The 15,117-nt window shown below is 45.2% G+C and overlaps 1 protein-coding gene across 1 annotated transcript in view; it reads right to left on the bottom strand.

The window, feature by feature from the left end:
* Nucleotides 1-15,117, bottom strand: part of LOC149467398 (sodium- and chloride-dependent betaine transporter-like) — a 55,594-nt gene that overhangs the window by 23,715 nt on the left and 16,762 nt on the right. The window contains exon 4 of the mRNA XM_089671763.1: nt 1,295-1,435. Within this exon, the coding sequence (XP_089527889.1) occupies nt 1,295-1,435 (141 nt within the window). The remainder of the gene's footprint in view (nt 1-1,294; nt 1,436-15,117) is intronic.

Here is a 15,117-nt window from a genome sequence, read left to right as displayed (position 1 = left end):
AGGCATCAAATTACAGATTAGACATTCTTATAATATGTCAACAAAAGTTAGATTTTATTTCCATCATTTACACTTTCAAAATAACAGAAAACAAAAAAATGGCGTCTGCAAAAGTTTGGGCACCCTGCAGAGTTAATATCTTGTACTGAGGATGTAACAGAGGATATTGACATCTGAAAACGCTTTGCTATCTTCTCATAGCCTTCTCCAGCTTTGTGAGCGTCAACTATTTTCAGTTTCAGTTTTCTAGACAACTGCTTAGAAGAACCCATGGTGCTGATTGTTGGGGCAAGGTCAGATGAGTCTGGGCATTTAAAACCTTTGAGATTGACATCACCTGGTCTTCCCAGACGATGACTGAGAACAATCCATGACACTGGCAGGTCTCAGCTTGGCAAAGGGGGCAGTGCATGCTATAAATTCTGCAGGGTACCCAAACTTTTGCAGACGCCATTTTTTTGTTTTCTGTTATTTTGAAAGTGTAAATGATGGAAATAAAATCTAACTTTTGTTGACATATTATAAGAATGTCTAATCTGTAATTTGATGCCTTTTGGAGATTTTTCCATCTTTCCTTGGCTTCTTTATGCACATTAATACAAATGTTTAGCTGGGGTGCCCAAACTTTCGATCCCCACTGTATATGTAAAGCGCAGCGTAAATTGACGGCGCTATGTAAGTACCTGAAATAAATAAATAATAATAAATAAATTACTATAACAAACATGTTATACTTATATGATCTGTGAATGGATTTTGCACGGAGCGGCCTCTTACCTACTCTTCTGAGGTTCCCTGTCGATGCTGTCTGCTCCTCCTCTTCTCTGAGTGCCCTCCATAGCAAGCTGTGTACTATTGGGGCACTCGGGCTGTGTGCATCCATAGACATACCCCGTGCCACTTGGCCCCACCCCCCACTTCCTCCTCACAAGATCTAAAAGACAGCAGCAACTACCAATGGCTCCTCCTGCTGCCTCTGAGTCCTATAAATACAGGAAGAGAAAGCAGCACTAGTGCAGATGGAGACACAGCGCTGGAATGAAAGTTGAGCCAAGTAGTATTTGGGGGGGTGGGTGGGGCTGAGAGGAGCTGATCATGGACATTTTTTTTACCTTGATGCAGAGAATGCATTATGGCAAAAAACCTTATACCTTTAGAAACACTTTAAATTACATACAAAATCATTATAAATTAAGAAATGGCTATAGCAACGATCAGCAAACATTTTTGTCTACTAGGCCACAACAACACCAAAAAATGCATCCTCTGAAGCAAGTGATTCTGCCACTTTTACCTGTGTTCCAGGTGTTATTGCAGGATGCCCAGGGTAATCTGGCTGTGAAAGAGTTAAATAGATAGAAGAATGCCCAGGCCAAGATCACAATGTAATAAATATTACTTAGGAAAGACATAATCATCGTCCCGTAACCGATACCTGTGGGAGAAGTAGAAAGGGATTTATTTGTAATTTCAGCAGGTGCAGACTATGCAGCCAGTGCCTGACACCTTCCCATGTTTTGTACCCATTCCTGTTGGATCATGGGACCAGGGGCGGACTGACCATTCAAGCACTCGGGCACTGCCCGAGGGCCCGGGGTCAGTAGGGGGCCCCATGAAATGCCCCTGGTACTTTTTATAGGCTTTTTTGGGTGTGCTTTGAGTGTGGGCAAGGACACAGGGGCCCCATGATCCCCTATTGCCCGGGGGCCCCATGAGTTGTCAGTCCTCCCCTGCATGGAACTTTTTTTTTTTGTTCAATTAGAACTGCTCATTTACTATATACTATATGCTTCGTCCCATTGAGGACACATCACCACTGAGGACATCCATACAAACCTGGAAGGTGAAAGCCAAGTAAGAATACTACGCCAAAGGTATAGGAGATCAAGTCTTTTTACTTCATCACAGAATTCCAAAGATAACCATGTTAGCATATTTCGGGGGGCTAAACAGTTCCCCCTTCACCATGGCTTAAATTGCTGTTTTGTTTTTGTTTTTTGGCGATCTTCTTCATGCACATTCCAGTGTTCTCCCAAAGTGGTCTGCTTAGTCAGAAAGTCAAATTAAAAGAAAATTCCAAATTTTGGGTTGACATCAAAACATTAATAGAGGGGAAATCTTGGGGACATTAGTTCTGGTGACCCTGGTGACATACTGGGATTCTCTCACTTTGGAGGGATTTCCTCTCACTTCCTGTTTTGACTATGGGACAGAAAGTGAAGGGAAATCTCCCCAATGGCACACTAATGGCAAAAAAACTGATGGGAGTTATAACCCTCCCTTACTCTATGCAAGCTAAAAAAAATGTTTTGTCTTTAATAACACTTTAAGCCATAATTTTCTAAAAGGTAACCGCAACCTTACCATCCTACACCTTATCCATAATCTTAACTTAATGTGTTACTAAACCCACAACAGTAAAATCAGTCTGTATATGCAGTAAAGCATGCTTGTTATACTCACTGTGGAACCTAAGGGATTAATCCTCTGCATTGTGTAAAAAGGCTGTTTGATCCTGTTTCCTCTGATCCTCCCCTTCTTCCATTGTCTCCCTCTTATCTCCTGATAAGACATATTGTGTGGAGACACTCTGCACATGCTCAGTTTGGTGTGTACTGCTAGAGGTTTTTTTTTTTTCTTGGGAGAGTGCATGTGATCAGCACAGGGCCAATCAGCACTGTCCAGACAGAGGTCAGGGGTTTTGCATCTTCCTAGAGCAAAAAGATAACTCCTCCTACAAGCTTTAACCAGTGCTTGGCTGGACGCTGATAGAAGTCACAAGACTGCTCTAACTGCTGATGAGAAAAGGTATTTAGCAACTTATATTTACTAAAATAATTGCATTTCTATGTAGTGTGTATTGTGCTAGACCAGATATAATGAATGCAGGGTCCTGGGTTTTGTAACACTTTAACCTTAATCTTTGATTGACCAAAAAAAATCAAAATTTTCCAGTTTCCAAAATGGCTGCTGGCCGTTCGCGCATGCACAGTAGCGTGTGTGCGTGGCTCCACCCTGGGGAATGGCTGGCGGCTATTTTGGAAACTGGAAAATTTTGAATTTTTTTGCCAATCAATGCCTAATGATGTTTGCTTACATGTGAGTGCAACCATACTTTAAATAAATGTTGTGATTATGGTTTTACATTATGTGGAGCGTTCTTTCTTTGCATGTTTTCCAGTACAAGTACAAGTCTTATCCTGAATGGTTTAGCTACCTAATTAAGGTCCATTGTTTGGAAGATCCTTATCTGCTGTTTTGGTGATCTGGAGGATGATTGGTGATGATGATTCGAGTGTCTGGCTTTCTGGATTGTTTAACAAAGCGTGACTGACCACTGTTAACAGAGGGTCATGCCTTTCTGGTAAGCCTTCTGTAGTAGTGGTTGGTGACACGACAACTGTCCTTGGATTTCTTTTGTTTCATCACAGCCTCTGGGACTTTCCTTTTCTTTTTGGATGGACTAATTTCTTTACACATTTTTCACTGTTTTCTTATGATTATATTTGTAACTTTTTAAGCGCTGCACTTTTATGTATTTACTGTTGATTGCCTAGTATCAGGGTTTTTGTGTTCAGTCACTATATGTTTTATACCTCATTTTTGATTATCTATTGTGGTTCTTACTAGCGCAGGTTTATATATATATATATATATATATATATATTTAACCTTAATCTTTACTCCCTGATACTAATTAAACCCCTTGAAATCTATGGTTATGTTCTCAAGGCCATTCTTTGGCAGACTGAGCACTGGATCACCTAGATTCTGTACCAAAAGCAAATAGTGGCGGGTGTTTGGCATCAAAAGCAATGGATTCAGTCTTTGAGGGAATTGATTTAAAAAAATATCTTTTTTACACAGATTTTGTTAAAAGGTACAGTCTTGTCAAAAACTGCAAATAATCCTTGAGGTAACATTAGATATAGAAAAATGATGAAAATATTACAGATATGGCCACAATTCATTACTCAGTGGAATGGACAAATAGAATAAGAACAGTCATCTTGGCCTGCACATCTGAAGAATTAACACCTTCAGGACCCTCCCTATAGATCCAGCAGACCGAGACTACATGGTCACCAAATTGTGTGGGATTGTAGCTTATTTTCTGAAGATTAGAGGGAATATGTTTAATCTCTCACAAAATCTAAAATATTAGTTGTGGGAGATGAGAGTTATTCTTTCTGATGGTATGAGCTGTGACCTGTATATTTATGTAAAATGGCATGTCATGGCATTATGAAACTACCTAGAGACCAACAAAACAATTATATGAACCCTGCTCATGGCAGTCATGTTGTGTTTGGACTCATTGCAATTAGATGATCAGGAGGGAATCCTTACACAACCCGGCCATCAGAACTGGCCTGTCTTACGGCCACTTTGAAGATAAGACATTTCCTTGCCCCTGGATCTGCCAGTAGCCATCATGACAAGCAGAAAACCCTTAGGATTACTGCTGATGGGGGTGCTATGGGGATTTTTGGGAATGCTTGAGCACATCCAATCACCCCATGGCTCTGTCCCTGTGCCTAGGGTATTACATTAGAGTACTAAGCAAAGAATTTACATCTGCTGGAGAGACTGTTCTTTTACTACTAGTGTTTGTAAGCTCACTTGTATATTCGGGGCTGATCTGTGTGAGATTGTATTGGGGGGCTACGCCCTTGTGTTCTCTGTAATTGGGAGGCTGACAGAGAACAAGATAGCCAATCTGATTGCATAAAACAATGTATGCAATACTGTAACTGCAATACTGTAAACACAACTCCGGCTGATGGGAAGAAAGTTCCACTCTTTCCCAAAATCATTCTTACCCAACATCTTGGATTCATGCCTATTAAACTGCCACCATATACAATCCATGTACAAACCCAGAAAACATCATCGGGTATTATGCAGAGGGATAAAGTAGAGAATGGTGAAGTACTAATACAGTGTGCATTTTATTGTATCAAGAGTAACTGTTTTGTAATTATGTTCTTGGGATTATTTTGCCATGGCCTATTTATTGCAGTAAACTATCTCTGAGCCAACACATTACCTAATATTACTGGAAATCAGACATTTAACTCTGCAATCAGCAAAGCTCATGCTCCCTACTGATTGGACAGCTCTAGTTCTGACTCCACAGAGAGCATGCTGGCAGGGGGCAGGCTTTTTTACTGAGGCTGTGGCTGCTTCCTAAAGAAAGCAAGCTATAAAGGAGTCCATAGATGAGTCTTTTTTTTTTTACACCCAGTGGGTTCAACAAAAAAACTGTTTCGATTCTCCCATCCACACACTCAATGTGGATGTGAATGCTCCCGCTGAGCTATTGTATTTTGACAGTGAGGAGACATTCCTGCTGTCAGAGTACGCTGAAATAGGGTTTTCCATTAAAAAAAGGATGTTAACGAGGAAAAAACTGATGTAACTGGACAAAAAAACGGGTGTAAACTCACCTCTATGCCGACGACACCCAAATTTACCTCTCCACCCCCCACCTCACCCCCTCACTCTCTGCCCGCATCGCCCACCTCCTAAACGACATATCAGACTGGATGTCGCTCCATTTCCTCAAACTTAAACTATCCAAAACCGAGCTCCTGGTCTTCCCCCCACCCCGCGCCCCCCCCCATCCTCTCCATCACTACTAAAAACGCCACCATCTCTCCTACCCCACACGCCAAAGTCCTGGCTTTCAAAATCCAACTGCTATCTAGATCTTGCAGGCTCCACCTCCGTAACATCTCCAAGATACGCACATTCCTCACCCCAGACACCACCAAACAACTCATACACTCCCTCATCATCTCACGCCTGGACTATTGCAATTCCCTCCTCACCGGCCTACCCAAACGAATGCTATCCCCACTCCAGTCTATCCTAAACTCAGCGGCTAGAACAGGGGTGGGCAAACTTTTTGACTTGAGGGCCGCAATGGGTTAATATATTGGACCCGGGGGCAGGACCAAGAGTAGATGAATGATGTGTATGTGTCATCCATAGTAAGTATAGTAATATTCCCCCATAGTAAGCATAGTAATTAATCCCCCATATAGTAATTCATCCCCCATAGTAATTCATCCCCCATATAGTAATTCATCCCCCTCAGTAATTAATCCCCCATATAGTAATTCATCCCCCATAGTAATTCATCCCCCATAGTAATTCATCCCCCATAGTAATTAATCCCCCATATAGTAATTCAACCCCCATAGTAATTCATCCCCCATAGTAATTCATCCCCCATATAGTAATTCATTCCCCATATTAATTCATCCCCCATATTAATTCATCCCATAGTACTATTCCCCCCCAAGTAGTAAGCCAAGTCCCCCCTGTGTCAATTCACTTACCTTTGCTCCGCGCGTTCCTCTCGCCGTGTTCCCGCGCCGTTCCGGTCTTCAGGGCAGACTGTGAGAGGAGCCTAGCTCCCCTCACGTTCGTCACGCTGCCCCGCCTACACACATCCTGACAGCCATCCTGACAGTATCACGCTCCACGGGCCGGATTAAAAGGTCCGCCGGGTCGTATATGGCCCGCGGGCCGTAGTTTGCCCATTGCTGGGCTAGACTCATCCACCTCACCAACCGCTCCACATCTGCCTCCCCCCCTCTGCCAATCCCTTCATTGGCTCCCGATTGCCCAGCGCATCAAATTCAAACTGCTAACTCGGACCTACAAAGCCATTCACAATGCCTCCCCGAACTACATAACTGACCTGATACCCAAATACTACCCTACCCATGCCCCTTGCTCCTCACAGGACCTCCTACTCTCTAGCTCCCTGGTCTCCTCCTCCCACGCCCAATTGCAGGACTTCTCCAGGACTTCCCCCATCCTCTGGAACTCCCTACCCCAATCCATCAGACTGTCACCTACCCTCCTCACCTTCAGGTGCACCCTGAAAACCCTCCTCTTCAGGGAAGCCTACCCCAACCTCACCTAACACCCGACCTCACCTAACAACTAACCTCCTCCACTCCTCCCACCACTCCATCCCCCACAGCCATCTCCTCCTGTACCACCTTCCCCTCCCTCCTAGATTGTAAGCTCGAAAGAGCAGGGCCCTCGAACCCCTCGTGTAGTGTATTGTTACTGTCTTGTCTCATGTTCTGTCCCCCTTGCTACTGTATAGCGCTGAGCATACCCTTTGGCGCTATATAAATACTGTATAATAATAATAATAATAATAATCAGCATTGCAGGCTATAGCTGATTGAGTGGGGAAAATCCAGCAGAGTGGATTCACAATAGTTGATTGGTGAATTGACTTCTGTACAACCGCTGTGCCCATACATGGATCAAAATTCGTCTGGTTCCTGTTGAACTGGTAGAATTTCAATCCCTGTATGGCCACCTTTAGACTTTGCACACTTTTTGTATGTATGCAACTGAAAGGTATTCAGCTGATTTAAACTGAAAGCCCAACTCTGGGCACAATAAACTCACCAGGGTTAATACATTTCTTTGCCTCGATCAATCCTCTGTAATGCATGCTTTCTGCATTAGGCAAATCTGCTCGCTTATATGCATATTGCAGCTTCTGCTGTAGTTTCGGCAGCTTTGGATGCAAACGCTGCATGTCTCAAAGACCCCAGCGAGGTGTTTGTGTCCCTATTACATAAAACACACAGCCCCAGGCTTCATCTGTGAATGTCTAGGAGGAGAAGGAGGGAACCTGCATGATGGAGGGTTGCTTTTCAGGCAAAAGAATGTACAACTGCTTTAATCTTGTTAAAGCGACATTAAAGCTTCCTTTTATTTTTTTTTTATTAAAATAACAAATGGATCATAATTACAGTGGTTTTGCAGTTCCCCTGCCGATGCTCCAGGCTCCTCCTCTTGTGTGAGTGCCCCCATGGAAAGCATCCATTGACACAGAGTGGATGGCTTGGATCTGCCCCCCACCTCGCTTGGCACAGCATTTGATTGACAGCAGTGGGAGGCAATGGCTCCTGCTGCTATCAAACTGTCTAGGGAGGAAGGAGACAGGGGTGAGAGCTGCTACTCTTGTGCACATTGCTGGATCGGATTGGGCTCAGGTAAAAATAAGTGGGGGGGGGGGGGGATTCTGCAGCCTGGAAGGTTTCTCACCTTAATGCATTAGATGCATTAAGGTGAAAAAGCTTAAGGCTTTAGAACCACTTTAAGTTTATTATGTCCAATATTGGATTTGGAGTTTGAGTTTTAATTTTAAAGGTAAAACCTTTTTTTCTTAAATTTTAGATATAGTGTGGGTGAATTAGAAACTCTGTTAGTTTTTCACGGCTATCCAGGGCTCTGCTAGGGAGATTTTCCCTCAATGTGGATATTGGGAAATCCAACATATTACAGCTGTCAGCAGAACTGGAATAGGTGTTTCGGCAACAACTGTTTAAGAGTGCTCTTTTTCCTCATTTTGTCTTCTTTTTAATTTTTTGTGTTTGGGACAAAAAGCGAGAGGAAATTCCTCCAATGGGACATAAAGAGCAAACTTAGATATTACCATATAAAAGTAGCAGTGACATCATCACTGTGCTGTACATAGCCTGTGTAGAAAGAAGCTATATGAACTCAAAAGACCCCACCCACGATAGGCTGTCTGCAAAAAACTACAGGAGGGGGTGGAATAAAGACCAGTCACCCTGCACATGGAGAGAAAGCAGCAGGCATCAGTCTTTATTACAGGAAGCTGTTCTATGGTAAGTTACTGCACAGATCTGGAAGAAATATGCCAAGCACATAAATATTATACAGGATTTATATAGTGCCAACAGTTTGCTTGGTGCTTTACAACATGAAGGGAGACAATACAGCAACGATACAGTTCAATACAAGAGGGTAAGAAGGGCCCTGCTCCTTGGAGCTTACAAGGGAGGGGCTGGTGGTACACGTGGTGTAGTGGATTGTGATTGACAGTCCACGTTTTATTAGATGATCAGTAAAATGACAATTTTATAGTCTTGCTACTGTCTGTATCTTGCTCTTTAAATTCCTTACTCTCTTAAGTGAACAATCAGATATAGGTTGACGGAACAATGATGATAATTAAGATGGCGCCTTCATCCGGAGTCTCACCCTTGGTGACTCATCAGGAGAAAAGTATCTTTTAATGTAAACAACCCCCATAAAAGGGAATGAGTCTCTTTGGGGACAATGATTGGAAGATATCAACACGGATGGACGAACACGCAGAAACCCAGTGGACTTTTCACCCAATCAATGTATATGCTTTGCCTGCATCATAAGCCCTATAAATGATACTGTTAGTTCCTCAATAAAACAGAATTTTTAGGAAGTTGGCAAACTGCGAAGTGTCAGTGTCTTACTTCCACGTGCACGTATTCTCACGGGATTTGAATCCCTATTCCTCTTCATCACTGAGAACAAGAATGTAGATTGGATAAACTACATCTACTATAATCAACAACGGTTTGTAAACTACACACGAGATGCCCTCAAGGGGATAGCAGAGCAGTTGGAGGCTACTTCTAACATGGTCTTTCAAAATCGTATGACACTCGATATGTTATTAGCTGAAAAAGGGGGGGTCTGTAAAATGATACCAAAGACCATGACCTGCTGTACGTATATCCCAGATAACACAGGCCCAAATGGGAAGGTGACACTGGCCATCAAGAGGTTGGAGGACCTGTCAAATGAGCTTAAGGAAAACTCAGGTATTACACATCCCTGGGATCAGTGGTTTGGATGGCTGAGTGGCTGGCAGAAAGCCCTCGCCCAAGCGGGGGTGGTTATCCTGGGTATTATCATTCTAATGGCAATAGTCGCCTGCTGTGTGATCCCTTGCATTAAGAGGCTAATAGGAAACGCTGTGAACGAGATCTCCCCTACATTCCTGAACTATAACAATGTTGAACTCCCCCGTGAAGAAAGAGAATCCTATACTCCCTTACAGACTATAGCCCCTGATCATCATATTTCAGATTTATAAAAACAAAAGGGAATGCTACAAATTTCCCCCCCTAACAGACAACTATAAATAGGGAAAGATAGTGCCTGACTGTGGCCTTCTCAGGACGTATCGAGACTCTAGGGATGGATTAGCCACTCAGGGGCTCTATATGCGTCTTAAAAGAGTTCCAGAGGGAGGGCCACCAGGCAGTTAGGACATCAGAAGATATAGGGACAGTCAGGAATAAAATAGCCATTTTAAGGGGGGATTGTAGTGGATTGTGATTGACAGTCCACGTTTTATTAGATGATCAGTAAAATGACAATTTTATAGTCTTGCTACTGTCTGTATCTTGCTCTTTAAATTCCTTACTCTCTTAAGTGAACAATCAGATATAGGTTGACGGAACAATGATGATAATTAAGATGGCGCCTTCATCCGGAGTCTCACCCTTGGTGACTCATCAGGAGAAAAGTATCTTTTAATGTAAACAACCCCCATAAAAGGGAATGAGTCTCTTTGGGGACAATGATTGGAAGATATCAACACGGATGGACGAACACGCAGAAACCCAGTGGACTTTTCACCCAATCAATGTATATGCTTTGCCTGCATCATAAGCCCTATAAATGATACTGTTAGTTCCTCAATAAAACAGAATTTTTAGGAAGTTGGCAAACTGCGAAGTGTCAGTGTCTTACTTCCACGTGCACGTATTCTCATATTAATTTGGCTCACTGGTAGATCACGGTAAATGGTCTGTAAGTGACCGAGTCCAAGACATTTGGCGCCCAACGTGGGGCCCGGGTTCTGAACACCGGCTCAGCCCGACCCAGAGTGGATGAGGGGGACCGTGGAGCATTCCAGACGCGGAGACTGATCACCTCCAAAAGCGGTAAGTGAATTTTTATGTCTAATAATTCCTTACCTGCGTAGTCTGGAATTGCTCAGCGGGACTACTCACCCGTCTGGCTGTCCGTTGATCAGCAAAGTGACAGGTATACTTGCCCGGGGCTCCTTTGAACCCACCTGTCAGTGTAACGTCATCTACCAGTGTGATATGTCTTGTCTTTTGTGTTGTCTTGTTGTCTGGTTGTCTGTGTGTACCAGTGTGATTGGTTGGGTTGTTGTTGATGCGCCTGTGAGGGAGGGGAGAATTACGGCAAAATATTCCTCGTCAGGAGTGGACAGGATACACTCTGATTTGAGAGAGGGTGCCGGGCACTCGCAGTCGTGGTGATGGTGACTGTCGAGGGGAAACTCGTAGTCGCAGTAATGGCGACACGGGGGAAAAAACCACAGCCAGGGATTGGCTTGTGGGGGAAAAAGAAAACTAAAAAAAAAAAAAAAAAAAAACATTTTACTCCCGACAGGCGTGTCTGAAATACTATGTCATGATCACACTGTGTATGTGGATTAATGTTTGGTGTACACCACGAAAGAGTGGGGATTCGTGAAAGTACTACAAGTAGTGGTACGGTGACAATCGTAGATCCTGATATATTGGTTTACAGGGTTAATGTACATTATTCTCAGTGTAGCTGAAAAATAGGGAAGTTACTGGAGGAGAAGCAGGGGGCAAGGTGCTGCGCGGGTTTCGCTTACACTGTCTCACGGCACAGCACTTTCAGAACAGAGTGACGGCTTTGGGGACCACCTTAGGGTCCCCGGGAGGGAAGTAAAACAAAATGGGACAGAAACTTATAAAGCCAGAGAACAGTCCGTTTGCTTGTGAACTGGTGGAGGAAGCTGTGTAAAGAGAAGAGAGGGCTTCTAATGAAGCATAACATGTTAAAGACAGCAGAAACTTGGTTTAATGTGGCCCGCACCTTACATCAGGAGGGGTGGGTGGAGCAAAAACTGAATCAGGAGTTGTATATGTATATTACAGGAAAGGAGATGCGCCCGGCAAGGCGCCGCCCCCCTATGATGATGGCCCGTCCTGGAGGTGCGAGGCATGTGGAAATACAGGAAGGCCCTACCCCGAGAGTCCAGATTTTTGCATACCGTGTAGTCAGAACCTCCGGATATGTAAGGGGTGTTCAGTTAAGAATCCGGGGTGGGAGGAGATTTGCAAGGGATGTGACCGGAAGCTGACTATGCAACATCCGATGCTTCCAACTCAGTCACCTCCATTTCCGCCTCCGCCCCTTCCGCTTCCGCCCTCTTCAAAGATGGCGGCGCCCAGTGAGGCCACCGGAAGCCATGTTGACTCTGGGCTTAGTACACCGATACACCATACACACCTCATACCAGCTACCACCTTGTGCCCAGTGCTTACTGTCTCTGGCTCCCAACCACCTTCGGCCCTCCACACACCCCTGATGCCTGTAGCACCACCACCAAAACAAACAGAGGGTTCAGACCAAGTTGAACTGAAGACACCCACAGAATGGCAGGGCTGGAATTTTACAGATGTGGTAACCCCTACCTCTCTGCCAGACAGAAGAGGATGGGCTCAAGAAAAGACAGTGGCTGCGGCAGTCCGCCAGGGTACCCGAGAGGATGATGCTGTTTCCATTCGTTCCCAACAGAATGATCCGTTCTCAGAAGGCCATGGTCCAGAAAGCAAACCACTCGTTCAACTTCCCCCAACCACACAACCCCAACGTCAAAAATTATCTATGTATGAGTCTGGAATGGAAGCAGACTCAGCACCTCATCCCTTTTCTTCCACTTACCACAATCCTGTCTATCGCCCCCAAGGATCTGAAGGAGACCATCCCCGCCCGGTGCCCAACCTACCTGATGCTCCTATCATGTATGTGGCCTTCACTCCATCCCAAGCCTCCGCACTAGTCACAACTCTCCCGGACCCGGAGAAACACCCGATGCCTTTTTACCGGCGCATAGCCCAGATCCACAAGACCTATTCCACAGCCTGGAGGGATTTGGTCAGTCTGTGTGAGATCAAGGCTGGGGATGCATATTGGCCTATAATGGAAAAGGATCTCACCAGAGTAAAGCCAAATGAGGACACCACTTATGCCTCGGGAATTTCTTTCTGTGACCAGTTGCAGCAGTGGGCCAGAGAGAGACTGGCGGACCAGGCAACCACATTGCAGGACATTACCCAAGACAAGACTGAGTCGGTGGAAAAGTTCCATACCAGACTAACACAGGTGTTTACAGACCTGGGATTCAGTGTCCATAACAAGGTACATACTCAAATGCTGGCCTCTGCATTTGTATCAGGACTAAAGGAGTCTGTTCGCAAGGGTTTGATCACTGCCCGTCCAGAGTACCGTACCCTCCACCTGGATATACTGCTATTGGTGGCAAAAGGTCTAGAGACCGCCCAGGTGGCCCGGAAGCCGGCACCACTCATGTTGTCGGCTGGAGAGCAGGTCTCCAGAAGAAACCCACTTATCTGCTTCAACTGTGGAAAACCAGGACATTTCAGAAGGGAATGCAGAGCTCCCAGACGTTCACGACGACCCAATGACTACAACTCAGGGTGGGAAGAGTCTGCAATGCCACCACCTCCACCGCTTCCAGGACCCCCACGCACAGGTCCTACCCAAGAACATCTAAACCTTCTCCAATAGGACAGGGGCAAACCTGTGTCCACTCCCCTTATGACAGTTTCTTCTCATGGATATTGTGCTAGTGGGCCCCTAGCAAAGGTCACTGTCCCCATCGAGGGACATCCTACACAATTCTTAGTGGACACAGGTGCAGCCAGAAGCGTTTTGCGGAGAGAAGATTTACCCAATGAAACATACCTCTCAAACATTGATGTTTCCTGCGTTGGAGTAGACGGCTGCCCACAACGCAGTTGGCTTACAAAACCTCTACATATCGGCACCTTACCCAATCTTCTGTCTCGTTTTGTGGTGTCAAATACTTGCCCGTTGAATCTGCTGGGAGCTGATGTCTTGTCCAGGTTGCAAGCAACTATATCCTACCAACCAGATGGCACCATTCAGCTCTCCACCCCCTTGGGAGAGGAAGACACCTCGGCTCTATGTTCATTACCACTGATGATGTCTCTACAGGAAGTTTCAGGCCACCCCTTGCCAGACCATGTAGAACAGGCCTTACAGGAGCTGCCACTCACTCTTTGGTCCACCGGCCCTGAGGATATTGGCCATCTGAAAGTTGCTCCAGTGTTAGTCCAGCTTAAGCCTGGAGCACCATTGCCACGGAAGCCTCAATATCCTCTGAAGCAAGCCCAGATGGACGCCATCTCCAAACAAGTCAATATACTTCTGGAAAATGGGGCATTAATTCCCTGTGTGTCCCCATGCAATACACCCCTTTTCCCAGTGAAGAAAAAAACTCCAAAAGGTGAGCCCACCAAATATCGCATGGTTCAAGATCTGAGAGCAGTCAATGAGGCAACTATTTTGGAAACCCCCATTGTACCAAACCCCCACACCCTGCTTGCAGGGGTACCTCCCACAGCCCAAGTGTTCACAGTTATTGACTTGGCCAATGCCTTCTTCAGTGTTCCGCTGGACCCCTCTTGCATGTATCTCTTCGCAGAAGAAGACACCAAAGACGTGGCACCAGAGGATGTGGTACATGACTGTTTGGAACTTATGCAGGCAGAAACTACACACCTACCAACAGTCCATGATACGCCCCTATCAAATCCTGACTTAATACTTTTTGTGGATGGATCCCGCTTTGCAGATAATGCTGGCACCTACCACACTGGATATGCTGTGACTACCGACACAATGGTACTGCAAGCTAGACCTCTTCCACCTTTTATGTCTGCACAAGAGGCTGAACTAAGGGCCCTCACCAAAGCCTGTGAATTAACAAACGGAAAGACAGCTAACATTTACACGGACTCCAGATATGCACTGGGGGTTGCACTTGATTTTGGCCTAATCTGGAAAATGAGGGGCTTTCTCACGGCAGCTGGGACTCCTGTAAAGCATGGAAAGGCGATCAACCACCTTATGGAAGCACTTTTACTACCAGCCCAAGTGGCCATACTGAAGGTGAAGGCCCACGGTAAATTGACCACTATGGAAGCAAAAGGAAATCATCTGGCAGACATGGCTGCTAAGCAAGCTGCGGTCAGGGTGCAGGAAGAGGATGAAGAGATGTGCAGTGAGGTGATGCCTGTGCTAATTCATCAGCCCAAGGACAACCAACTCCAGGAAGCCCAGGATAATGCTTCAGAAGAAGAAAGGAAGGAATGGATGCAGAAAGGAGCAGTTGAGGACAAAGGATTGTGGGTGGTGGGGAAGAAGGTTTTGCTTCCCAGATCC

This window comes from Staurois parvus, unplaced genomic scaffold (assembly GCF_062004578.1).
Source record: "Staurois parvus isolate SC_StPar_1 unplaced genomic scaffold, SC_StPar_1.0 ptg000114l, whole genome shotgun sequence".
NCBI classification, from domain to species: domain Eukaryota; kingdom Metazoa; phylum Chordata; class Amphibia; order Anura; family Ranidae; genus Staurois; species Staurois parvus.
Note: the sequence above shows the minus strand (reverse complement) of the source record. Positions and strands in the feature narration are given on the sequence as shown.